At 43.7% G+C, this 25,346-nt stretch overlaps 2 protein-coding genes across 6 annotated transcripts in view; one reads left to right on the forward strand and one right to left on the reverse strand.

Annotated features, from left to right (window-relative positions):
- TPX2 (TPX2 microtubule nucleation factor) overlaps positions 1-3,055 on the reverse strand; it is a 55,965-nt gene extending 52,910 nt beyond the window's left edge. Inside the window, exon 1 of one of the 2 annotated variants that reach the window (XM_007446867.1) lies at positions 2,939-3,055. The gene's annotated coding sequence lies outside the window, so the exon portion shown is untranslated. The remainder of the gene's footprint in view (positions 1-2,938) is intronic. The other variant, XM_007446868.1, reaches the window with a different exon arrangement.
- Positions 3,056-19,130: 16,075 nt separating this feature from the next.
- The window catches only part of BCL2L1 (BCL2 like 1), a 52,605-nt gene continuing 46,389 nt past the window's right edge, over positions 19,131-25,346 (forward strand). The window contains exons 1-2 of one of the 4 annotated variants that reach the window (XM_007446871.1): positions 19,131-19,336; positions 20,739-21,414. In XM_007446871.1, coding sequence (XP_007446933.1) covers positions 20,851-21,414 — 564 coding nt within the window. In that variant the 5' untranslated portion in view covers positions 19,131-19,336; positions 20,739-20,850. Of the gene's footprint in view, positions 19,337-20,104; positions 20,441-20,720; positions 21,415-25,346 lie in introns of those variants that run through there. The other 3 variants (XM_007446872.1, XM_007446873.1, XM_007446870.1) reach the window with 3 other exon arrangements.

Genomic DNA, 25,346 nt, shown 5'->3' on the forward strand with positions numbered 1-25,346 from the left:
GGATATATATATACTTAGAGCTGATTCACTTTGTTGTGCAAGAAACTAACATAACATTGTAAAGCAATTATACTCCAATAAAGATATTAAAAAATAAACGACTTCTTTTTCAAAAAGCTTCTTTTGAGCTATCTTTTGGTCTAATACAGCCCCTTGCCCCCAGCCCCCGACCTGCGCGTCCGGAGCCTGTGCTCCGCAACGGGAGAGGCCACAACAGTGAGAGGCCCACACACCACAAAAAAAATAAAATAAAAATTAAAGGACTAGTGGGAAATGGAACAGGCCAAGGCCAAAGCTAACTGTTTAAATGAGAGCCCCAAGCAAGGTGGAACTGGATGCCTTCCTGCACCGCTTAATCAAGATTGAATTTCTGTCAACAGGTTTCACTGAAAAAAAAAAAAAAAAAAGGCACATGCGTCAACCACATTCCCCCACACAAATCAAGCTGCCAAGCAAGAGAATCGGCTTCACATTTCAAAATTATCTGAATCCACCACAACTTCAGACTCTTGCAAAACTAGAAACATTCTGAGTGAAGAAATAGCTCTTCCTGATCAATAATCCTATGATAGACAGGTAAAGGTTTCTCCCATATGTTATGAACTAGTTAGGTTCCTTTTAAAACTGCTTATCAAGTGCCATCCATCACATCACGTGGCTAATTTTTGTTTCCAAAAAACAAAGATTGAAAAATAATCCTTTCCCTTAAGGAACTCACACTAATTTTGACACAGGGTGATCTTTGCTGTGGAAGTGCAGAGAAGGGGAATAGATGAAGGAGGGTCAGAGAAGGCTTCCTGGTGGAAGTGATACATAAAAGATACAGATAGACCTGCAGAGTTCTACAGGCTAAAGATGAATATTGATTTTTTCTAGGGGAAGAAATAAATGGAAAGGGAAAACAAATAGGGGGAAGTACACAATTGAGGAAGATTGCAAAAGAAGCAAAGTAACCTATTTCCACATTCATCTGAAATTAACCTCCAAGGGTCCCTGTCTCTCTTCACTATCAAACCAAAAATAACCAGCCATGACAAGCTCTGTAAATCAAAAGGTGCAGGTTCAGAGCGGGTGGAGGAAAGCTGTAAAAGGCTGCATTCTAAGCAAGGCTGAAAGAGACTAGCAGCTCCTGAGCAAAACGAAGACTTTGGTGTGATAAATGATCTCAAGTACCTCACTATACAAGCTTGTGAACTGTGTATTGCCTAATTCTATTGGAGGAAAAATCATGAGTTAAATAAATGGTAATGTAATAGAATAAACAGAGTAAGGCAAGATCTCATTAGAAGTGTAGTTAGTTAAAATGGTCCCACCTCAGGCAGTGCCATTTCCCCAGGGACACCCTCTCCTATTTTCACAAGGGATAAGAGATCCTGTTACACTACCACAAGTTAGAGTTGAGTTATTGTCATCTTAACCAGGGAGAAAACACCTACATTTCTTTTTCTTGTACATAAGGATTAGCAGGAGACAGTAAATGGCGACATAATACAGACAGCAATTTTAAATGTTCATCAAAGTCACAAACTAAGTCTGAAGGAAGTTAATGGACCTTGTTTTTCCACATTTGTTTGCTAACTTCTATGATGAAATCGGATCTATTTACAGAAACAGATCTATGAAGCTTCCAAAATTGGGTCATTTTAAAATCCAATGACAATCTCTCACTGTCCAAGCACTTAGAAGTCAGCACAGGACACATGGACACTTGTTCTAATTCATCACTGTCCAGAAATCTCAAGCAAATAAATTTTTCTACCATTTTCCTCCCAAACTTGTTTCTTATCACTGTTTTTGAAGGATTACAAATTCAGTTCCGCTTTTTTTATTCATCCACAGAACTCTATAAACCATAATCCACTCTTACATGACTAACAGGACCTGGATAGAAATCAAAGATGCCATTTACCTCTAGGCCAAATAACAACACAGATCTTTTTAATACCAAAGTTTTCTGATGTTCCAAAAGTAAGAAGCTGAAAGAGTTTGTAAGGGTTGACAATGGGGCTACAAGAGGTTACAATCCTAGTCAAATCTCAATCATTCTGTCTTGTAGAGATTTATATCCCTCAAAAGGTATCTGATTTGGAAAGCAGACAAACAGAGACACACCCACATACACACACACCCTAAAAAAGTGATAATCAATGAGGTGGCAGGGAGTGAGGTAGACAATGAGAGGGTTGGAATGTTTTTAACTATAAACCTTTTTACATTATTTTGATTTTTGCACCATTTGAATCTATAATATATTTTAAAAATAAAAAAATTGTGCCTGTGTGAACATACACTGCTGGTGGATGTGTAAATCAGCACAATTTTCCTATAAAGCAATTTGGTGTTACGTACCAAAGTCTTAAAAATACACATTCTTTGGGACTTCCCTGGCAGTCCAGCGGTTAAGACTCCGTGCTTCCAATGCAGGGGGCACGGGTTCAATCCCTGGTTGGGGAACTAAGATCCCACATGTCACATGGCCATAAATAAATAAAGTTTAAAAATTAAGAAAATAAAAATATGCATTCTTTTTGACCAATGGTTCCACTGGGTAAAATACTATGGTAGAACGATATAATGGAATAATATATAGCCATTAAAATTATGTTATAGAAAATTTTAATGAAATGAAAAAATTTTCATAACCTAATTATTAAATGAAAAAAAAATGAAGGTTATTAGAGCATGGTTTCTTAAAACCAAATATAGATACCCTCCAAAATTTGGAAAGAAATCTATCAAAATGCTAGCCATAGTTCATCTGAGAGGTAGGATATTGGGTGACATTGTTTTCTTTTGCTTTTACATATTAAATAAATTCTCTTCCAAGGTTAAGTGTTACTTTCTAAAGATAAGCTAAAGTTATTTAAAGAATTTTGAAGCTAATATGTTAATGTCCCCCTTATTCCTTTTTAATGTAATACTGTGGATACAGCCTTACCTGTGGTTTAATCCGTCTGTCAGTCCACCTGTCTACAGGCTTGACTCAAAGTTGCAATATACTCTTTCACCTCTCTTCTGAAATCTTGAAGTCTAAAAAGTACTTCTTATCAAGAGCCTGGAAGAAGCAGAAAGGTGATGAAAGAGGTTCAAGTTCTTTGTAGTAAAAAAGGTTAACAGAGAACAGAAGGAGCTATAAAACCCCAACCCCCCAACCCGGGGTCCCCAACCCCTGGGCCACGTACCAGTACCAGTCCGCACAGCAGGAGGTGAGCGGCAGGCGAGCGATTGAAACTGCCACTCCCTGTCGCTTGCATTACCAACTGAATCATGCCCCCCACCCCCCACCCCCATCCAAACCCGTCCGTGGAAAAACTGTCTTCCACAAAACTAGCCCCTGGTGCCAAAAAGGTTGGGGACCACTGCTATAAAATACCAAGGATACCCACTCTTAAAACCAAAGAGTGCTTCTGAGAGCTAAGGTCTAAATAGCATGGATCCTCCCAAATGCCAGACTTCTTAAAAGATTGTTGTTTCATTAGTGTAAAAATGTTCTTCAAGTTTTTTAGTGTACATGTGCTGTTTCCCAGTATCTTTGTGGTTACATACTCCCACTTCAAAGCAACCTTTCTGAAACTTGCAACTTAGGAACACTGACATCAAGGGGTTGCAGTGCGCACTTCTATTCAAACATCAGGACAAAGAGTAGGCACACTCAAAATATGAAAAAACTTCTACTACCTTTTTAAATTTAATAAAGTAGAAATAGGGACTTCCCTGGTGGTCCAGCGTGTAAGACTCCATGCTCCCAATGCAGGGGGCTGGGGTTTGGAACTAAATCCCACATGTATGCCACACCTAAGAAGTCCACATGCCACAACTAAGACCCAGCACAGCCAAAATAAATAAATAATAAATAATTTTTAAAACAATAACTTAGCTTTAAAAAAATTAATTAAAAAGTAGAAATAGCATTTTATAAAAATTTTCTAAAGTATGCTCCTACATACAATTTTATACCTTCCTCACTAATCTTTAACTTCCCCCTATAATCAACAAAAACAAACAAACAAAAACAGAACCCCTCCCAGTTATCTGTACTTTTTTCACAAAGTGCCCTAGCTGCTGATCTGTCTCAGACACAGATCTATTCACAGAATTGATTGGCCTATTCCCTGGTGGCGCAGTGGTTAAGAATCTGCCTGCCAATGCAGGGGACATGGGTTGGAGCCCTGTTCCAGGAAGATCCCACATGCCGCGGAGCAACTAAGCCCGAGCGCCACAACTACTGAGCCTGCACTCTAGAGCCCAGGAGCCACAACTATGGAAGCCCGTGCGCCTAGAGCCCGTGCTCTGCAACAAGAGAAGCCACCGCAATGAGAAGCCAGTGCACCACAATGAAGAGTCATCCCCTGCTCTCCGCAACTAGAGAAAAGCCTGAGCGCAGCAACAAAGACCCAATGCAGACAAAAATAAATAAATATATTTATAAAAAAAGAACTGATTGGCCTGTTCAATCTCCCTGTAGTAAATTCTGCTTCCTACCTTTACCCATGGCAAAGAAAATTCAGTTTGCCAAAGGACATTTAAATCTCTCCTCCTCCTTTCTTCCCAAGCAATTCAAAAGAATTAGGGGACTTCCTTGGTGGTGCAGTAGTTGAGAATCTGCCTGCTAATGCAGGGGACACGGGTTCAAGCCCTGGTCTGGGAAGATCTCACATGCCACGGAGCAACTAGGCCCGTGAGCCACAACTACTGAGCCTGCGCGTCTGGAGCCTGTGCTCCACAACAAGAGATGCCGTGACAGTGAGAGGCCCGCGCACCGCGATGAAGAGTGGCCCCCCGCTCGCCGCAAGTAGAGGAAGCCCTTGCACAGAAACGAAGACCCAACACACCCAAAAACAAAAATAAAAATAAACCCAACCAAATATTAAAAAAAAAAAAAAAAAAAGAATTAGGGAAGAGACCCAGGAAAGGCTGAAGAAAAAATACATATAGGAAATATAGGTGAATTCTGAACCTCTCCTGATACCTAAACAAAAAATGAAGGACATTCCCACATAATCCTGTCTCCTGTTGAAGCTTAATTGCAGCTGCAGGATAAACTAACTTTATTAAGGTTGGAATACACAGACTTAAGCATAAGGTGGGCCAAAATAACTATTTTCTTTAAATGATTTGAAAGTTTAAACAAAATTACCAATCTAATTCAATATATCCAGTTTTTCATACCTGAAATTTTGTAGTCAATTTAGATAATGCCTTCTTGTCTTGCCAATTCAACAAATATTGAATGGGTGATTTCCATGCACCAAGACTGTTCGGGTTCCTGTCTAACTAAACTCTCCTTATCAAGAACGGTTTCTGTCCCGCCTGCTTCACAAAGCCACCCTTGCCTGTTTTAAGCCTCACTGATCTCCCTCACCTCTAAACTGCCAGGACTCTTACAATACAAAACAATAGAGCACTCAGATGCTTTCTTGTCTTGTTCTAATTGTCACTTGTCAATTTGAATCAGACTTTTGGCCTCAAGCATACCAGAAACCATTCATCTGTATACACACAGTATCTAACACTGAGCACACAGTACAACCTCAAAGGTCAATTAATTAGCTAAGTGAGCTGGAAGCCACAATAATTTTGATCCCAAGAGTGCCAACTTAATACTGAATTGACACACCCACAGTACAACTCCAAAACAACGTAAGTTTGATTTAGAGGTGGCTTGACAGGGGGTGATACACTGAGGCCACAACACAAAAATATCCTTAGTATTGCAGCAAACAGTTTGAATTTTGACATCTGATGAGTGAGACAAATTGAAAGGCCATAGAATGTCAAGACAAGGTAAGGCTGAACCAGGGAGAACTCCAAGTGATGGTCTTAAAGCGAAATCAGCAGAGCACTCAGATGCTGTCTTGTCCTAAGCAGGACTGATAGGGAGGAAGTCCTTGGTACCTAAGTACTAGGAAATTGTAGGTGAGAAAAAGAAACCATGTATCAAGAAACCAGGGAGAAAAACAATCCTACAATATTACAGCCTGGTTCACTTTTCCTTCCCTCTCCGATCTATAAGTGTTTTAGGACAGGAAATTAGAAAAGCAGTAATACCTAGTGATACCACACAAAGGGGGAGGGCTGGGCAGATAGGGATAAAACAGAATGAATTTTAAATTCCCAAACAGAAAGACAACTCCAAGTGGAATTAAACTCGTCCTCAATTATGTTCTCACCTCATTTACCTTTCTATCTTACACAACAGTTTTGAAATGTAGTTGTTTGTGGCCACATCGTTTTCCTCCACCAAATGCCACACGTCTTGAGGGCGGGTGGGGCTACTGTATCACCCATTTCGAGAAATGTATCTAGATTACGGGCTTCAGTTTCCCTCCTATAAAGGAGGGCTAAGACTAGCACCGACTTCACTGGATTGGGGCGAAAATTAAATGAGAAAACGCAGAGTGCTTGGTCCGGTAAACGCTTATTTCATGTGTGCTGGGTAATAATATAATTGTCGTTACCGTTATCCTTAGCCCACAGCCTCCCCCCACTCCTCCTTCCACCTATTTCCCACGCCGGCCTCCGCCTCTACCTGTAGACACAGCCCGCTAGTCCCGGTCCGGCCGGGGAAATCCTGTCATGAAGGGAAGGGTGGCCGGAAGCCCGGCTCCTGCTCTGCGAGTCAGGTCGGCGCCCCAGCAGCACACCGTCCCAGAAGCTGAGCCCTCGAGGAGTAGGAGACCTCTAGCCACTTGGAAATCAGGGAGAAGGCTGCCCGGCGCCCCAGCTGCTCCCCTTTTCTCCCTTCGGCTCACCTCGCCTCAGCGCTGACAACCGACCGCCAGGAAGACCCGCCGCGGGACTCATTCAGTACCGTTGAAAATTTGAACCCAGACTCTCCAGTCAAACGCACCAATCAGAGTGCCGAGAACCAGCTATCCCAGCCTTCCGATTGGCCCTAGAGATCGTAGGGAGGCCGGAAGCCAGGATGAGGGACAAGAAAACAACCGGCCCCGGAGACTCCTGGGAAATGTAGTGCGACTGCGTGAGCCGGCTACAACAACTCGAAAGAGGAAATTACCACAAGGCCCAGAACGCTCGGCTACAGACTGTTTGGGAAAGGTGGTACTACCCAATGAAGAGAGAGGGAGTCTATTTAGGTAACAGGACGGCGAGCGTCCTGAACTTCCCCAAAACTTTCACGGAAGGAAATTCTTCATTAGTTTATAATTCTCCCTGTAGTTGTGCATCGTGCCTTTGATTATTCTTAGGAATTCACTTCGTTTTAACATCGAGTCCCCTGCAAGCAGCATAGTCTCGCCCCCAGATTCTCTGCCAATCGTGAAGGAGTCTCTCAAACTCTTTATCCAGTCCACGCCCCAATATTACTGGCTAAAGCCGGCGGCTTTTTGGAGGTTTGGTCTTTCACTTTTAATGCCGTCTGCATCCTTGGCTCTATTACCCTCGTATTGTAGAAGAGAAAACAAATGCTCACAGAAGTTGAGTAAACTTATCTAAGATCACTTAAGTAGAGGAGATGGGATTTGAGTTAAGAATGTCTGATCCTATATATCATCAACAGTCAATTAGAAGATAATAGCAACAACAAGAACAAAAAGATCAACGTTCATAATAACAAAAAAGGCAACAAAGTTTTTAAAAATAAGCCTAAGACCTTTACGGGAAATTTTTAAACTTCGTTGAATAACTATAAAAATAATTAAATAAGCTATAGACCTTATTAATGGATGGGGAGATCTAATATTGTAAATTCTCCATATTAAAAGTTCAAGGCAATTCCGATGAAAATCGCAATAGGTTTTGTCATGGAATTTGCCAAGTTGATTTTAAAATTCACATGGAAGAAAAAAAGCACAAGAAGTGGCATCTGAATTTTGAAAAATAATAGGGGGCAATCGCCATAACAGATCTCACAAATATTAACATACTACGAAATTATAGTAATTTAAAAAGTATCGTCAGTTGAGTCTATGGGGATACAATCAGCAAAATCCAGACGAGAAAACTCTACAGGACAAAAGATCTAGTTTCTTCAAAAAATAAATAGAAAAAACAAAAACAACAACAACAAAAAAACCAGCAAGAGTTGGGTCTTTTTGTTTGTCTTTGTTTTTCAATATTCCTTATTTTTAGAGATACACATGGAAATGATGAGGATGAAATGACTCTAGAATTTGCTTCAAAATAATCTGGAATATGCCAGGAAGGGAAGTAGATGGGAGTATAGATGAAACAAGATTCGCCACAAATTGATAATTGCTAAAACTGAGTGACAGGTTCAATATACATATATACATACACATACATATATGCATTTGAAATTTTCCACAATTTTTTTAAGCAGGGTACTGGCATAGAAAATTTTTTTAACAACAAAAGATCAGTAGAAGAATTTAAGAGTTCAGACACAGGCACATGTATATCAGAATTTAGTAAATGCTGAGTAGAATTTCAAATCAGATGGAAACAAATAATGGAGTTAGGACATTTGCTTTTCATTTGAGGAAAATATTATGTTAGATTTTTATCCAACACTGTTTACAAAAACAAATTTCAGATGAATTAAAACCCTAAAGATATTTAAAAATTAAAAATTTTAGGGACTTCCCTGGTGGTCCAGTGGGTAGGACTCCACGCTCTCAATGCAGGGGGCCAGAGTTTCATCCCTGGTCAGGGAACTAGATCCCAAATGCATGCCACGACTAAGGAACCTGCATGCCACAACTATGAGCCCACATGCCGCAACCGGGAGATCCCACATGCCACAATTGAGGATTCTGCATGCCACAGTGAAGTTCCCGCGTGCCGCAACTAAGACCCAGTGCAGCCAAAATAAATAAATAAACTTTTTTAAATTAAAATTTTTAATTTAAAATATATGTTTATGACATCGTGTAGGAAATTTTTAAGTAAGACATAAGGGGAAAACTAAGACATAAAGGAAAAGACTGACCAAACCAAAATTTTAAAATTCTGTTTGACAAAAGAAAAACAAACAAAACTTAAGGATAAAATATTTCCAACACATGTAACAAAGTATTAGAACCTAAAATGTAAACAACAACAACAACAAAAAAAACTCCTAAGAATCAGTGAGAAAAGGACAAAAGCTCAATAGGGGGAAAAAATGGGGAAAATGGACAATTCTTAGAAGAAGAAACAAAACTGGCCATTAAAGACATGAAAAGGTGCTTGGCCTCAGTAGTAATACTGAAATTAAATTTTAAACTTAATTTAAACAAAGAAGTACCGTTTTTCACGTATCAAACTGACCAAAATTAAAAGTTTGATGGTATCAAGGATTTACAAGGTAACTCAGAAGGTTGGGAAAAAGGATGGGTTCAGCTGCTTTAAAGGGCAACTTGGCAACACGTATTTAAAATGTCAAACATGTGTGCCCTGTAACCTAGCACTTCTATTTCTAGGTTTAGTTCCAAGAGACACACTCATCAACTTTCACACAGAGAAACAGAGGCACAGTCACTGCAGCATTTACTGAACACCTACAATGTGCCAGTCGCTGTGCTAAATGTGGGAATATAGCAGTGAAAAGACAGACAAAATCTCTGTCTTCAGGGAGCTGACATTCTAGTGGAGAAGACAGACACTAAACAAGGTGAATAAATAAATAAGTAAATAATATCTCATAATAAGAGATGATAAATGCAAAGCCATGACAAGAAGCGGAGGAAGGGAGGGCTGGACAGGGACAAAGGGAGGGCAGGGTCTGCCTAGGCTGTGGCTGCCCACCGACCTCAAGGTACGTGCAGGGCCACTGGTAGGGGTGGAGGTAAAGGTACTTGCTTTATATTAGGAGGGAAGGGGTATCAAAGCTATGCTGTGTCCAGGGCCTGCTAGGCAGAAAGTGCTCAGCGAGTGAATGAGTGTATGAGGCAATGCCAGGAGGCCAGGATGTGTGCAAGAATTTCCCAAGTCCTTCCAGATTAACAAGAGGTAAGCCTGGCCCAAAAGATTCTTCTCTTGTCATTCCTTCTGCATCCATTGTAGTGTAGGCTGGGTCTCAAGTTCCCATTATTTACGAATGGGAGACGTCAAGGTCTGAAGTCACCAAAGCAGAATTTTAGACCTGGAAGGAAGCGCAGACATATCTGGTAGACCCTATCCACAATTTTAGTCATTACTCTTTTGTTGTTTTATTTTATATATTTATTTATTTATTTTCTTTATTGTTTTTTTGGCTGTGTCGGGTCTCAGTTGCAGCATGCAGGATCTTTCGTTGCTGCGTGCGGACTTCTCTCTAGTTGTGGCGTGCGGGTCTTTCTCTCTTTCACTGTGGCGAGCCAGCTCCAGAGCGCGTGGGCTCTGTAGTTTGTGGCATGCAGGCCCTCTCGTTGAGGAGCGCGAGCTCGGTAGTTGTGGCGGATGGGCTTAGTTGCCCCGTGGCATGTGGGATCCTACTTTCCGGATCAGGGATCAAACCCACGTCCCCTGCATTGGAAGGTGGATTCTTTACGACTGGACCACGAAGGAAGTCCCTCAGTCATTACTCTTTTGGCCTTATCCATGTGAAAGGGGTTTGCAGTTATAAATAGGGTAGCTCAGGGACGTTTGAACAAAGACCTGAAGGAGGTGAAGGAGTAAGCCATGCAGATATCTGAAGGAAGAATGTTCCAGGCAGAGGGAACAGCAAGTGCAAAGGCAGGAGCAGAGAGGCATGTTTTAGAAATAGCTAGGAAGTCAGGGTGACTGGATCAAATGGACAAGGAGTAGAGTATCAGAAGATGAGGCCAGAGATATTCTGGGGCAGGATGCAGACAAAGTGGGCCTTAGTAAGGAAGCTGATTTTTACTCTGAATGAGGTGGGAGTCCTGGGAGGGTTTTGAGCATTGATTTACTCTCTACTTTTAACGGGATAACTCTGGCTGCTGTGCTGAAAACAGGGGGAAGGGGAACAAGAGTGGAAATAGGGAAATCAATTAGTAGGCTGCTGCGTTGTAGTTGTGAAAAATCGGAAACCACCTAATGGTCCATTAGTAGAGGGGGGTTGTTCAATAAACTGTCTATAGGATGGAATACTAAGCATCAGTTCAAAAAGAGTTTGGGGGCTTCCCTGGTGGCGCAGTGGTTAAGAATCCACCTGCCAATACAGGGGACACGTGTTTGAGCCCTGGTCCGGGAAGATCCCACATGCCACGAGCAACTAAGCCTGTGCACCACAACTACCGAAGCCTGCGCACCTAGAGCCCATGATCCACAACAAGAGAAGCCACCACAATGAGAAGCCCGCGCAACGCAACGAAGAGCAGCCCCCATTCGCTGCAACTAGAGAAAAGCCTGCACGCAGCAACGAAGACCCAATGCAGCCAAAGATAAATAAATAAATTTTTTAAAAAAACGAATTTGATAGATCTGGACTGATATGGAGATAATCTTTGAGACATATTCTTGAGTTAAAACACAAAGTGCTGATTGATTATGGGTGTTTTTATTTCATTATGAAACCATTACGGGTTTTTTTTCCTGAACTTTAAGAACTATATTTTCTTACTGAAGTATAGTTGATCATAATGTTTTTAAAAAATATGCAAAACAGTGTACCACTTTTCCCATGGGTGTGATTAAGTATTAACAGCTAGCACTTACCTGGCACTTACCATAGGCCAGGCACTGTTTGGAGTACTGTGCACATAGTTAACTCATTTCATCCTGACAATAACCCTGTGAGGTAGGTAATGTTATATATCCATTTTATAGATTGAGGAAGTTGAGACTCAGAGTGGTTAGGAAACTTCTCCAAGGTCACATAGTTTGTATGCGACAGAGCCAAGATTTGAACTCAACTAGGCCAGCTCTAGAGGCCAAACCCTTAACCACTGCCCTATATTACCTCTCCTAAACATGGATGTGTATATAGAGAGAAAGGTATGGAAGATTCACAACAACCTGACAAGAGTGGGAACTTCAGAGGGAAGGAGCTAAACAGGACTCGTGGACAGAAAGTATAGATAATTGGATCTTTTATCTTTAATTTTTTTTAAAAGAATATATCCATGTGTTACTTGTGTGCTTTGAATTTATTATTTCTTATTATAGAAGGGGAGAGAAGTCTGCAAAGGAGAGAGGAGGGGGAGACAAGCTCTATATTTAAAAAGTGAGAGGGAAAGACCCAACGTCTACTCCTGCCCCTTCCAAATCTTCTTCACTCTGTGTCTGTCACTCCCTCCACCATCCAACGTGTGGTCACCAGGCCAGAAATCTGGACCCGCCTTCCAGCTCACTGGAGACCTCCTGCTTCATGGAGAACAGACAACAGCTGGTCACTGGCTCTGGGTAGCGACGTAACCCTCAGACACCTCCAGGCAAGGTGGCTGTGATCACCCAAGGATACCCCCTGGAGAAGGTTGCAAGTGTGAGCCATTGGTGACAGTCATCAAAAAGATCTGTCTTCTGCAGTTCCCCTCCAACCAAACACAGGGATCTCTGTGGGTGTCCTGGTCTCTTCCTTCCTAGCTGATGTGTAATCCATTTTGGAGGAAGGATTACAGACACCTTAGCACACAGTGATTAAAAGCGATGAATTATAGAAAACAACCCAAGTATCCACCAACTGATGAGTAGATAAAATGTGGTAAATCCATACAATGGAATAGTATTCTTTAATAAAAGGAATAAAATACCGATACATACAACACAGGTGAACCTGAAACATTATACTAAGTGAAAGAAGCCAGACTCAAAAGGACAAATATTGTATGATTCCATTCATATGAAATTTCCAGAATAGGCAAATCCATAGAGACAGAAATTAGATTAGTGGTTGCCAGGGGCTGGGGGATGGGGGGCTAGAGAGGAACTACTGATGCAGGGTTTTTTTTCAATAAGCTCATGTAAGGTAACTGGTAGCCAGACTCAAGAGGTGCCTTTGTCTTCTTCTGGGAGTTGGAAGAGGGGAATCACTTGAAATTCCATCCTATCCATTTGCAGTGGGCCCTGGCCTAGGTCAAAGTACTTTAATATGGGAGACTTTTTCTATGTTAAAAAAGTTTTTAAATTACAAATATTATACACGCTTATGACAGAGTGAGAATATATGTTAGGTGCTGTATATTTATTACTTTATTTAATCATTGCAACACCCTTACCAGGTAGGTGGCATTATTTTCAATTTCCAGATGAAAAAAGCTGAGGCTCAAAAGAGGTGACATAGGGCTTCCCTGGTGGCGCAGTGGTTGAGAGTCCGCCTGCCGATTCAGGGGACGTGGGTTCGTGCCCCTGTGCGGGAAGATCCCACATGCTGCGGAGCGGCTGGGCCCGTAAGCCATGGCCGCTGAGCCTGCGCATCCGGAGCCTGTGCTCCGCAACGGGAGAGCCCACAACAGTACCACGTACCGCAAAAAAAAAAAAAGAGGTGACATAACTTACTCAAGGTCACACAGCAGAGTTAAGATTTGCAGCCAGATCCATCTGAGTTTATAAATATTTATGAAGTAAAAAGTGAAAATGCCCTAAGCCTCCCACCCTACCCCATTGTCAATCCCACTCTTCAGTTTAAAAATTAGTGTTAAAAGATGAGTGTGAATCTTTCAAAGGCTTTTAATGCAAATACAAACCCTCATATATCTATATCTATAAATGCATGCATTTTTGTATTTTACATATGTGTGTGTTCATATATTTAAAAATTTTTCATTTCAAAAGTATTGCCTACTTGTTTGTAATATTTGGCAAATATAGAAAATAATAAAGAACCAAAAAATAACTATAACCTAGCCTTTAGAAGCAACCTCTCCACTCTTTGCATTTAATTGTATTTCCTTCTAGTCTTTTAAATCTAATAAACTGATTTTATTAGATATTGAGTAGATACAAATATAAATGTATGTATATGTAAAATGAATGAAAGGTGTCAAGAATAGTAAGGCAACACATTCTGTACACATACATATGATTTAATTTAATAAGAAGAACATTTCTATTCTCTTTCAAGCTCCCAACTTTATCCTGTTCCCTGGTTCACCCTGTACCCTCCCCTGTGAAGGTGCAATGGCTATCTTGAATGTTGTGTTGATTATTCCCTTATACTTCTTTATAATTTTACCACATAGGTATATTTCCCTGTATGAATTATCTACTTATTGCTGAACAGATTACCTCCAAACTTAGCAGCTTACCATGACAAGCATTATTATCTCATACAGTTTCTGAGGGTCAGGAATTCAGTTTAAGAGAGTGGTTCTGGCTCCGATTCTCAAATAAGGTTTGTAGTCAACTGTTGGCTGAGTCATCTGAAGGCTCGGTGGGGCGGGAGGATCTAGTTTCTCATTACACATGGTCCTCTCCATACTGTTACTCTCCATTGCTGTTCACAACATGGCAGCTGGCTACTTCCAGAGTGAGTGATGAGACAGAGAGATAGAAGAGAGAGAGAGAAAGAGAGGCATGCCATCATCTCTGCCATTTGTTATCAATCACACAGAACATTGTGAGAGGGGACTACACAAAGGTGTGAATACCAGGAGGCAGGGATCTTTGGGGGCCTTCTTGGAGGCGGCTGGCTACCACAAACCCTACACAGTGTGTCAATTAATTTTGCCTGTTTTCAAACTATATATAAATGGAATCATACTGCATTATTCTTTTGCATGCAATGTGTTTCTAAGATTCTTTCATGCTGTGTATAGCTAAATCTGCTTATTTTTTCACTGTGTCATATTACTATGTAAAAACATACTACTATTTGGTTAATCATTTGCTATAATTAACAGCTGGGTAGTTTCCATATTTTTGCTAAAACAAGTAGTACTGCTATAAACATCCTTATACCTGCATCTCACATGTGTTAAGAGTTATTTTAGAGCATATATCAAAAAATAGAATTGCTGGGTCATAGGTTGTAGGCATCTTCAATTCTACTTGGTAACAATACAATTTTTTCCAAAGTTATTCCATATTCTTGAATCACACTTGATTTTATCAGATTTTCTTGACCGAGGTGAGGGAGTTGCTGGTGAGGCAGTAGTGCCGTCAGCAGTGTAGAAGGACTTGAGCTCACCTCCTCTCACGAAAACACCAAAATCACAACTGACTGCTGAATAACCATCTACCAAAAAAAGGCAGATTTTCTCATTTTTGCCAATTTGGTGGGTGTGAAATGATATCTCACTGAGGTTTTAATCTGCATTTTTCCTGATAACTAGTGAGGTTGAGCATCTACCTCAATCTTTGGTTTATTGACCACTCTATTTCCACTCCTCTTTAGCATCTGCACAAGGGCTTTCTCCATTTTTCTTTTGTCTTTATCGTATTGATTTCCCAGCCTTTTTTCCTATACATGGTATTTAGAGTTGAGATCATGTCACACATCTAATTTTGTATACTTTTATTTTCACTTCATATTACACCATAAGCATCTCCTCGTCATCTAAATCTCAGCAAATGTGTTTTTTAAACAATGCTTTCTAATTAAAAAAATAGTCATGTTTAGATAATATAGAAATTATAAAAAGGAAAATAAAATCATCCACAATTTGATTATGTAGCAATAACCACCTTTATGCATCCTGGCGTAATTCTTTCTACTATATGTTGCATGTAATGTACATTTTTTAGTAAATTAGAATAATTCTCAGTATAGCTTTGTAACCCTTTTTTTTTTTTTTACAAAGTGTTATGTTTTGAGTATTTTTCCCCATCATTAAATATGTGTGAATTTAACCCATTTAAAGTATCACCCTATTTACTGAATTCTCAGTTTTAATTTTTCTTTCCTGTGTTATAAATAACCTAGTATAAACATCTCTGTGGATAAAATTTGGTTGCATTTCACTTCTTTTCTTAAATTCAATTCCAATCAAAGATTATTTTTCAATGATCTTTCCAGAGCCATTTCTAAGGCTCTTGATAAATATTGCAAAGTTCCCTTCCCCAAAGGCTCTATCTTCCCCCAATATAAATCTCTTCATATCCTTTCTGTTCAAAAAGCCTGGTTGGCTCCTCCAGTGCCTATTTAGTGTCCTGCACATGCAGATACATGTTTACATTCAGTCCCCTTTGCTACCATTCCCTCTTAGCCATCCCATCTAGACTCTCCTGTTAACTCTCCATGCCTTTGCTGAGGCAGCACCTTCCACCTAAAATACCCCTCACACCTCTGCTCTCTCCTGGCCTCCCAAAGCACATCAGAGACTTCCATAATAAAAATTTCCAGGGCTTCCCTGGTGGCGCAGTGGTTAAGAATCTGCCTGCCAATGCAAGGGACACAGGTTCGAGCCCTGGCCTGGGAAGATCCCACATGCTGCGGAGCAACTAAGCCCATGTGCCACAACTACTGAGACTGAGCTCTAGAGCCTGCAAACCACAACTATTGAGCCCACGTGCCACAACAACTGAAGGCTGCACGCCTAGAGCCCGTGCTCCACAACAAGAGAAGCCACATCAATGAGAAGCCCGCACACCACAATGAAGAGTAGCCCTGGCTCACCGCAACTAGAGAAAGCCCATGCACAGCAGCGAAGACCCAACACAGCCAAAAATAAATAAATAAACAAATTTATTTTTTAAAAAAATTTCCACATTGAAGTGATTGTGACACCACAGGTTTTAAAAATGGAAATCAGATCATGTCCTGTACCAGTTTAAAACCTTCCCATGGGGACTTCCTTGGTGGCACAGTGGTTAGGAATCCGCCTGCCAGTACAGGGGACATGGGTTCGAGCCCTGGCCCGGGAAGATCCCACATGCCACAGAGCAACTAAGCCCATGAGCCACAACTACTGAGCCTGCACTCTAGAGCCCACGAGCCACAACTACTGAGCCCACGTGCCACAACTACTGAAGCCCACACATCTAGAGCCCGTGCTCTGCAACAAGAGAAGCCACTGCAATGAGAAGCCCGCGCACGGCAATAAAGAGTATAGCTCCTGCTCGCCACAACTAGAGAAAGCCTGCCTGCAGCAATGAAGACCCAACGCAGCCAAAAATAAAAATAATTAAATAAAATAAATTAAAAAAAAAAACCTTTCCATGGAACATAAAAAATTCAGAAATTGACACAAATACACTTGGGAATATAGATTATGGTAATGGAGACATTTCAAGTGAGTTGGAAAAGATGATGATATTGGGATAATTGGGTAGTTATTTAGAAAAAATTTATGGATTCCTGCCTCACATCTTACACTGAAGGGAATTTATGATGGAACAAAGATTGAAATGTAAAATATGAAACCAGGTAGAAGAAAACAGAGAATTATTTTTATGATATCAAACAGAGAAGGTCTTCATAAGAATGGCATAGAACCTGGAAACCACAAAGGAAAAAGACTTATACATTAAAATACATAGAAAATAAAAGTTTTTCCATAATAATAAATAATAAGCTGGAAAACTATTTATGACTTATATGTAGGAAAAAAAAGGATAAACATTCTACAAATCAATGAGAAAAAAGTTCAACAGAAAGACCAACTGAAAAAGGGCAAATGAAATGAATAGAGAATTCATCAGAACAAGACTTTCCCCCAAAAAAAGACTCATAAATATGAAAAATTGCTCAACTTCACTCTTAATAAAAAGAAATCAAAATAAGAGTGTCTCTCAGTTTTTATCTGATTGGTGAGGATAAAAAGGTTTGATAACACACTGTGTAGCTCAGGATGTGAGGAAATAGGCAGTCTCATACTTTACTGATGGGAGGACAAACTGGTACAGCTGCTATGTAGAGCACATTGCCAATATGCATTAAAACGAAACAAAAAACAAATTCATATACTCAGTTACTGGTAATTCCACTTTCAGGAATTTACTTAACAGATAAACTCCCACATATGCAAAATAACAAATGGATAAGTTATAGCTTTATTTATAATAAGATAGGACTGGAAACTACCTAAGTGTTCCCAAATAGGGGATTGGGCAAGTAAATTATGGCATATGTTTATAAAGTTGTGTGTTAATTTAAAAAATGAAGACCGACTAAAAACATAGAGCTCAGCAAAAAAAAAAGCAAGATGTAGAAGTGTCTATAGCAAGCGACTGGTTGTGTAAAAACATTTATACATATAAATTTGCTTGTGAATACAGTGACCATCTCTGAAAGACTACAGAGGAAAGGGCTTAAGAGTGATGACCTCTGTGAGGGAAACTAGGGATTGGAAAGCAGGTGTGGGAAGAGGACTTAATTCTATGCTCTTTGCTGTATTTTTAATATCCTATTTTTAATCAATTAAATTACCACAAAATAAAACACCTTTGAATGTTTAGAATCAAGTCTAACTCACTTCCATGGTCAACTTTTCAACCTCCTCTCAACCCACATTTGCCCTCCCTCAGTCACACTGCTTCTCCTTCAGTTTCTGGGAAATGCCAAGATCTTACTGCCTCGGGACACTTTGCACAAGCCAGTCCCTCTGCCAAGGTTGATGTTCTCTAAACTCTTCCGATGAGTTGGCATCTTCCTACACTTCAGGTCTTGGGGCCTATGTTGTCTCTTCAAAGAGACCGTCTCTGGCACCCTACACAAACAATTGAAACAGTTGAAAAAATGCCTCTCTTCCTCACTGGGCAGGGAGGACAAGGCTTACATCTCTGACCACCCACTCTAAAGGAGCACCTCTTCCTTCACCCTCTTTATGACAATACCCTGATTTGCTTTCTTAAGAGCACTAGTCACTATCTGAAATTACCGTGTTCGTTTTCTTAGTTGTTTACGGTGTCTCTCCATCTCAAGGGTTTAAGTCTCTATGAAAGCACGGGCCATGTCTTGTCTTGCTCCTAACTCTAACTTCAGCAATCCAAACAATAAACATTTGCTGAGAGAAATTATGCAGCATATACTAGGGACTTCACAAATAACAACTTTTTTAATCATCAAAATAACTCAATGAGGGAGGTTGGTTTTTACTCATTTTACAGTTAAGGATAATTGAGGCACGCAGCAGTTGAGTAACTTGCCCAACCGGCAAAGCTGGAATCCCAGACACAAGGTTCTTAGCCACAACGCGATGCTTTTTCGATATATAAACTGACGGGTGGATGAAACTGGCTAAATGAATTAACGAATGGAAATGTGAACGTAAACGTTGATTTTTTTTTTCTTGCGTCTCCGGGTTCCCCAGTTCTACCGCAAGGGGGCGCTCTCGCCCAGTTCTTGACGCCAGTCCTCAAGGCGCGCACTCCCCTTGCGTCTCGGGCTCGCGCGCGCTGCCGCGGCACCGGAAGTGACTGAGCTTGCAAGTTCTCCCAGTCTCTTCAGGGGAAACTGAGGCCGACTCGTTCGGAAGAGACAGCGCGAACCTTCAGCCAGGTAGGCCGGCCCAGGTCCACGGCGCGGAACTTGGCCGCGAAGAGCGCTCGCGTCCGAAAACTACCTGGCCCATGAAGGGGGTACGTGGCCCCCCACGGTTCGCGGGGCTCGCAGGTGAGAGCGCCGCCTCCCCTGTGCGTGGCAGGCGCTGCGCCCAATGGGAGCCCTCGCCGTCCTGCTTGCGTGCTACCTGGGCTCTCTGATTGGCTACGCCGGGGCGGGCCGCCGGGGGCGAGACCCCTCCTCCCAGAAAGGTCTAGGGGGCGCCCCTGAGGGAGAGCAGTTGCCTAGCAACGGGGCGGTGGCCGGGCGGGTACCCGGCCTAAGGCGCGGAGGGAGCTGTGAGGCCGCAGCCCACCGACCCCGGGCTCCGGAGAGGTGCAGCCCCCGTCCCCCAAGCCCTCCCGGGGGCGCCAGGAAGCCGCCTGTCCCCAGGAAAACGTGGTCTCAGCTGTGGGGGGTCTCGAGCTGGCCTCGACCCCTCTCTCTGACACGAGAAGAGGCCCGGCGCCTCACCCTCGCCCGGTCTTTGTGCAGGGCGCCGGCGGCCATTGTGTCCGTGCGGGGAATGGAGGACCCGGCAATCCCTCACCGCCACCGCCAAGTCCAGGGCCTTTGGGGAATTCAGAGAAAACCAGCGGCGTTTCTGGGGGGTCCCCGGCTTTCAGCCTCCCAGAAAGGCCCGGGGATGGCCTTTCCAAAGTCAGAGCGCAGATCCGAGGCAGTTTTTCCCTCTCTCCGCCCCTCATCGAAACCTTGAGCCCCATTGAGAAGTCCCTTCAGGGTTTCTTCGGAAACCTCACCCTGGGCTGGTACTTAAATAGAAAAAAACAAAAACTAAACCTCACACCAGCCATCTCCGAGAGAGTTCTCCTGGCTCCCAGTAGGAGGCGGAGAGCCAAGGGGCGTTGCAAGAGCGAGGGGGCTGGGCTCCCGGGTGGCAGGAGGCCGCGGCTGCTGAGCGGCCGCCCTCGATCTGGGCGATGGAGGAGGAAGCAAGCGAGGGGGCCGGTTCTTTAGCTTCGTAATTCCTGTGTCGCCTTCTGAGCTTTCAGTCCGCCGGGTCGCATGATCCCTCCAGCCGGAGCTGGTTTTTTTGCCAGCCGCCGCGAGGCCGGTTGAGTTACCGGCTCCCGGCTGCCACCTCCTAGCCCGACCTATGATACAAAAGATTTTCCGGGGGCTGCACCTGCCTGCCGTTGCCCGAGACATTTGAATGTAGGTGGTGCGGGGGTGGGGTTGGGGGGCAGACTGCCCATTGGGGTGACTTTCTGAGGAAGACATTTTGGGGAAAATGGGATGGTTGAGGTAAAAAAAAAAAAAAAGCCGGTGTGATGATTCAGAGCCCACTGGTGCTTTCAATTTGACTTCATTGAAGTCCCTTGGAAGCTAGACCCAGACCTTCATAAGAGCCGCAAAGAACCCAGGGCTGGTACCTGGAGAGGGAATGGGATGTTGTAGGGTAAATGGTATGCATATTAATTTTTTTTTCCTGAAGCTCTTTCTCTCCCTTCAGAACCTTATCTTGGCTTTGGATCTCAGAAGAGAACGACTAAGCAGAGACCAGACTCAGTGAGTGAGCAGGTGTTTTGGACAATGGACTGGTGGAGCCCATCCCTATTATAAAAATGTCTCAGAGCAATCGGGAGCTGGTGGTTGACTTTCTCTCCTACAAGCTTTCCCAGAAAGGATACAGCTGGAGTCAGTTTAGCAATGTGGACGAGAACAGAACTGAGGCCCCAGAAGGGACTGAATCAGACATGGAAACCCCCAGTGCCATCAATGGCAACCCGTCCTGGCACCTGGCAGACAGCCCTGCGGTGAATGGAGCCACTGGCCACAGCAGCAGCTTGGATGCCCGGGAGGTGATCCCCATGGCAGCGGTGAAGCAAGCGCTGAGGGAGGCAGGTGATGAGTTTGAACTGAGGTACCGGCGGGCATTCAGCGACCTGACATCCCAGCTCCACATCACCCCAGGGACGGCATATCAGAGCTTTGAGCAGGTAGTGAACGAACTCTTCCGGGATGGGGTGAACTGGGGTCGCATTGTGGCCTTTTTCTCCTTCGGTGGGGCACTGTGCGTGGAAAGCGTAGACAAGGAGATGCAGGTATTGGTGAGTCGGATTGCAGCTTGGATGGCCACTTACCTGAATGACCACCTAGAGCCTTGGATCCAGGAGAACGGCGGCTGGGTAAGGACCACGCCCCTTGTGTGTCCCTTTTCCTTGGCCTCTGGTCAGATTCCCAACAGCCTTTCCCCTATTTTTTTTTCTCTTATGCTGGGTGATTACTGGAGATGTTGTTTGTTAAGGAGACGTGACTGGCCTCATTGCACCACAAGAGGTTAACTGTTCTGAAATACAGGTGACCTAGTTCTGCAAGGACCAGATATCTTCATTCTGGTCATCCTTATGACCCTACTCTTTCATACTTGTGTTCCAGTTTCTCTGCAGAGGAAAACATAGCCTGTGTGTTCATTTGGCCCCAAACCTTTGAGAGTGGGAAGTTAGTCCAGTGTTCCCCTCACCCTGACATAATGGCTCACCATGCTAAGGGGTGATGAGTGTAATGCCTGCAGAAGATAGTGAGTATCAGTGACCCACAAGCCCCTTCAATCTCACTCCCCTGGGATGTCAATCCTGTCCCGGGCTTCCCTCCCCCAAATCAAGTTCCCTTTATTTCAGAGTTTGCATGACCAGACTTTGCATCCCACTGGCTTGGATGGCTGAGGATTGTCTGATTTTAGGGTGTAAGCTGTGCCAGTGGGCCAGTTGTGTTTGTGCTGCGCCCCTATGTTCATTGGCTCTAAAGTGTGCAACTTTCTGTGTGGTTGGCCAGTTTGCGGAGCTCTTGCTGTGTCACTCATTAAGCCCAGGGACTTTGCACCTCACTGCCTGGGGTCGGTTGGGGAGCTCCAGCTGTTACGCCTGTTGCTTTCCGGCCGGGGCCCTGGGGCCTCTTCACTGAGCACTGTTTGCCGGCAAAGCAAGAACCTGGTCTGTGGGGCTCCTTGGAACATTGAGATTCAGTGACAGACTTCAGAAACAAACTGACACAGGTGTGAGTTCCAGCCCTGTCACGTAACTAGCCGTGTGACCTTGGACAGGACAGTTTACCTTGAGCCTCAGCTTCTTCCACTAAAAAAATGTGGCAAGCCCTCCTTGCCTTGCAGTCCTTGGAGCTAATGTGAGCACAGTGATGGACACCAGCAAGTTTGCTGTAGTAGTTGTCGTCGGTCCCAGGTACACTTTCTGGGCCCAGCAGTTGTGCCTCGTTCCTTTGCCAGGGAAGGGAATTCCCTTGCCCATCACCAAGTCAGGGTGGGCTAGTGGTGAGAGATTCTTTACTGGCGGTCATTGTAGGCAGTTTTTGCTTGTCTGCAGTGAACTCAGTTCTATCTCCTTGCTTATCTCCCTGCCTCGGGGAGGGGCAGGGCTTATGAGAGGTATTTATTCCCCTCAGAAAGCCCAGAAAATCAAGCAGCCTGTGGAAAATAAGTCATTGATTGAAGGAGCTGAGGTGGAAAGGGCCATGCATCGTGGACTCAGGAATGTTAAGAATGCAGTTATCCAGAGGCTGGGCCTAGGGTGTGGTAGGCACTTCAGTTTACCACAGAGCAAGGGACCTCCTGGAACCCCACCCCCTGTCTTATTTCCCATTTCTTTGCAACTTGATCAACTCTTCCCACTGCCAGTTCTTGTAAAAGGCAAAGGGGTCAAGTCAGTAGAGGTCAGAAGACTGGGGTGGGGTTGCGGAAGGTAAAGGTGGAGGGCTTTCTTTAGCTAAGGCTGACCAGACTTGAAAGCTTTTCTGTAAATGAACTTCCTGGGGAGATAAATGATTAAATAGTTCCTATTGGTTTGTGGGATGACCTCTCTTATTACCCCCTGCTTTGATTCTCTTTGGGAGCAAATATTTGTTTAACTTATTACAGGAGGGACAGGATTCCAGCATTTCTGACACACCCTCTGAGGCATCTCCAAGTAGAGACTTGGGCCATTTGCCCACTTTGCCTGACTGTTGTCTTTGGCCGGTGGTCCTAATACAGGTGGGTTGTTGCCAGCTATTAACAAAAGGCAATATGGGAGAGGTTCCTGGCCTGCCAGACAGCCTCTGAGAGGGCTGCCTGGACCAGAGAATTGCTAGTCACCCGGTATTGCAAAGAGGTTTTAGACACAGCAGCACTGGGCAAGTTCGTTAGATCACCACTGGATTGAAATTCCATCTTATGTCTCTGCTCAAGAAAGAGGTTTTAGACACAGCAGCACTGGGCAAGTTCGTTAGATCACCACTGGATTGAAATTCCATCTTCTGTCTCTTTGCTCAAGAATTATCAGAGCCCGTTGGACAGCATTCCATATGTTACTTCCTCTTGGTGAACAGAGGGGATGTGTGCAGAAGAGCCAGTTATGTCAGAACCATTTCTGGGCACGCATTCTCCCTGAGGCCAGGAGGTAAAGAACATGTGACATGGGATCCTTTAGGTAGAAGGTACCCGCCCACTTCCCTCTCAGGGACCATCCTGTTTGACTTACCGACTGGCTACGGCAGTGGCATCTCATAACCTTCCTGGAGGCTGTGGCTGGGGGATCCATGAGTGTAGGAGTTACGGGCCATTCCACCCTGGGATATGCTGTAAATTTAGCATCCCTACAGGAAAGGAAGAGGAAATGAGCCTTTAGAGAGTACATTTTATGCATGAGGCATTATGTTAGGTATTTTACTTATGCAACCAAAATTCACTGACCATCTACTATGAGGAAGGCATGTGCTAGGTGCTGGCCATAAGCAAAACATGGTACTTTCTTTCATGGAAATGACATGCTATTTCATATACTCCACACAATAACCTTCTAAGGTAGGTGGGTTTATTCCCAGTTTACATATGAAGCTCCTGGTAGCTAAGTGACTGGCCCCAGGTATTCCTCAGCCAGTTAAGTGACTGAGTGAGAATTTACACCTAGGTGGGCCTGACTCCAAAGCCTAAACTCTTTCCCTCCATTTCATGTTGTCCTAGGAGTAATAATGTGAGCCAAAGGTGCTGTTGGGCCAAGCAAAACATGCCTGTGGAGGTGCTCACTCGAGTCTGATGCTGGACTTGTTCAGGAGTTGCAGGAAGAACAGCACCTTTGTTGGCAGTAGCGGGCTGCCAAAGTTTGGCATGTGTGTAGCCTCCGCACATTCTGGCATTGGTGAAACTCAAGTGGATATCAGGGTTTTGCCCAGTGAGAGTGGGCTTCTTTTTTTTTTTTTTGCGGTACGCGGGCCTCTCACTGTTGTGGCCTCTACCGTTGCGGAGTACAGGCTGCGGACGCGCAAGCCCAGTGGCCATGGCTCACGGACCCAGCCGCTCCGCGGCAAGCAGGATCCTCCCAGACCGGGGCACGAACCTGTGTCCCCTGCATCGGCAGGCGGACCGTCAACCACTGTGCCACCAGGATAGCCCCAAGAGTGGGCTTCTTGTTAATTTTTCATTGTTAAAACTTTCTCAAGCCCTACCAGTAGGTAAGAATTGTGTGCATAAAGGGAGAAGATGGCCTGCTCCAGGTATGTCTACTTAATTGTGGGTGATGCTCCAAGGACTGGAATTCCACACATATAACCACACCACCGCCTACCTGGAGTCACCTGCCAAGATGCTGAACCTGTTTATCTCTCTTGTCCATCCATCTCTCCCACCTGTAAAATGAAATAAAGATAGCCACCTGCCATAGCTTGACCCTAGTAAAGGATCTAGAACAAAGGCTCTCCTTGGGCCTTAATTGTAGGATGGAGGCACCTCTTTTAATGAATGGGCTGCCTACGAAAACTGAACTTTGCCCCCAGAGTTTCTTGAGAAACAAAGCCAGCCGCTGAGATGTTCACTAGAATGATAGGGACAGAGTGTTTCTGGGGCTTTCCAATGGGAATGTGGACAGTTATGTGGTGGGGACCCAGGTGGGCCAGGCCATTTTGTTATCATCATCCCTGGGAAACCCCTTAGCTTGATGGAAACACCATTGTTGAAAGCAATGAACAGTTGTTGGGGCGGGGGTGGCGGAGAAACCATAATTTGGCCTTTCCCAGGCTGCATAGCTCTGTGGTCTTCTGGTTTCTGTAGGTTTCTTCTTGCCTGTTCTGTCTT

Source organism: Lipotes vexillifer, unplaced genomic scaffold (genome assembly GCF_000442215.2).
Source record: "Lipotes vexillifer unplaced genomic scaffold, Lipotes_vexillifer_v1.1 scaffold75, whole genome shotgun sequence".
In the NCBI taxonomy this organism is placed as follows: Eukaryota; Metazoa; Chordata; class Mammalia; order Artiodactyla; family Lipotidae; genus Lipotes; species Lipotes vexillifer.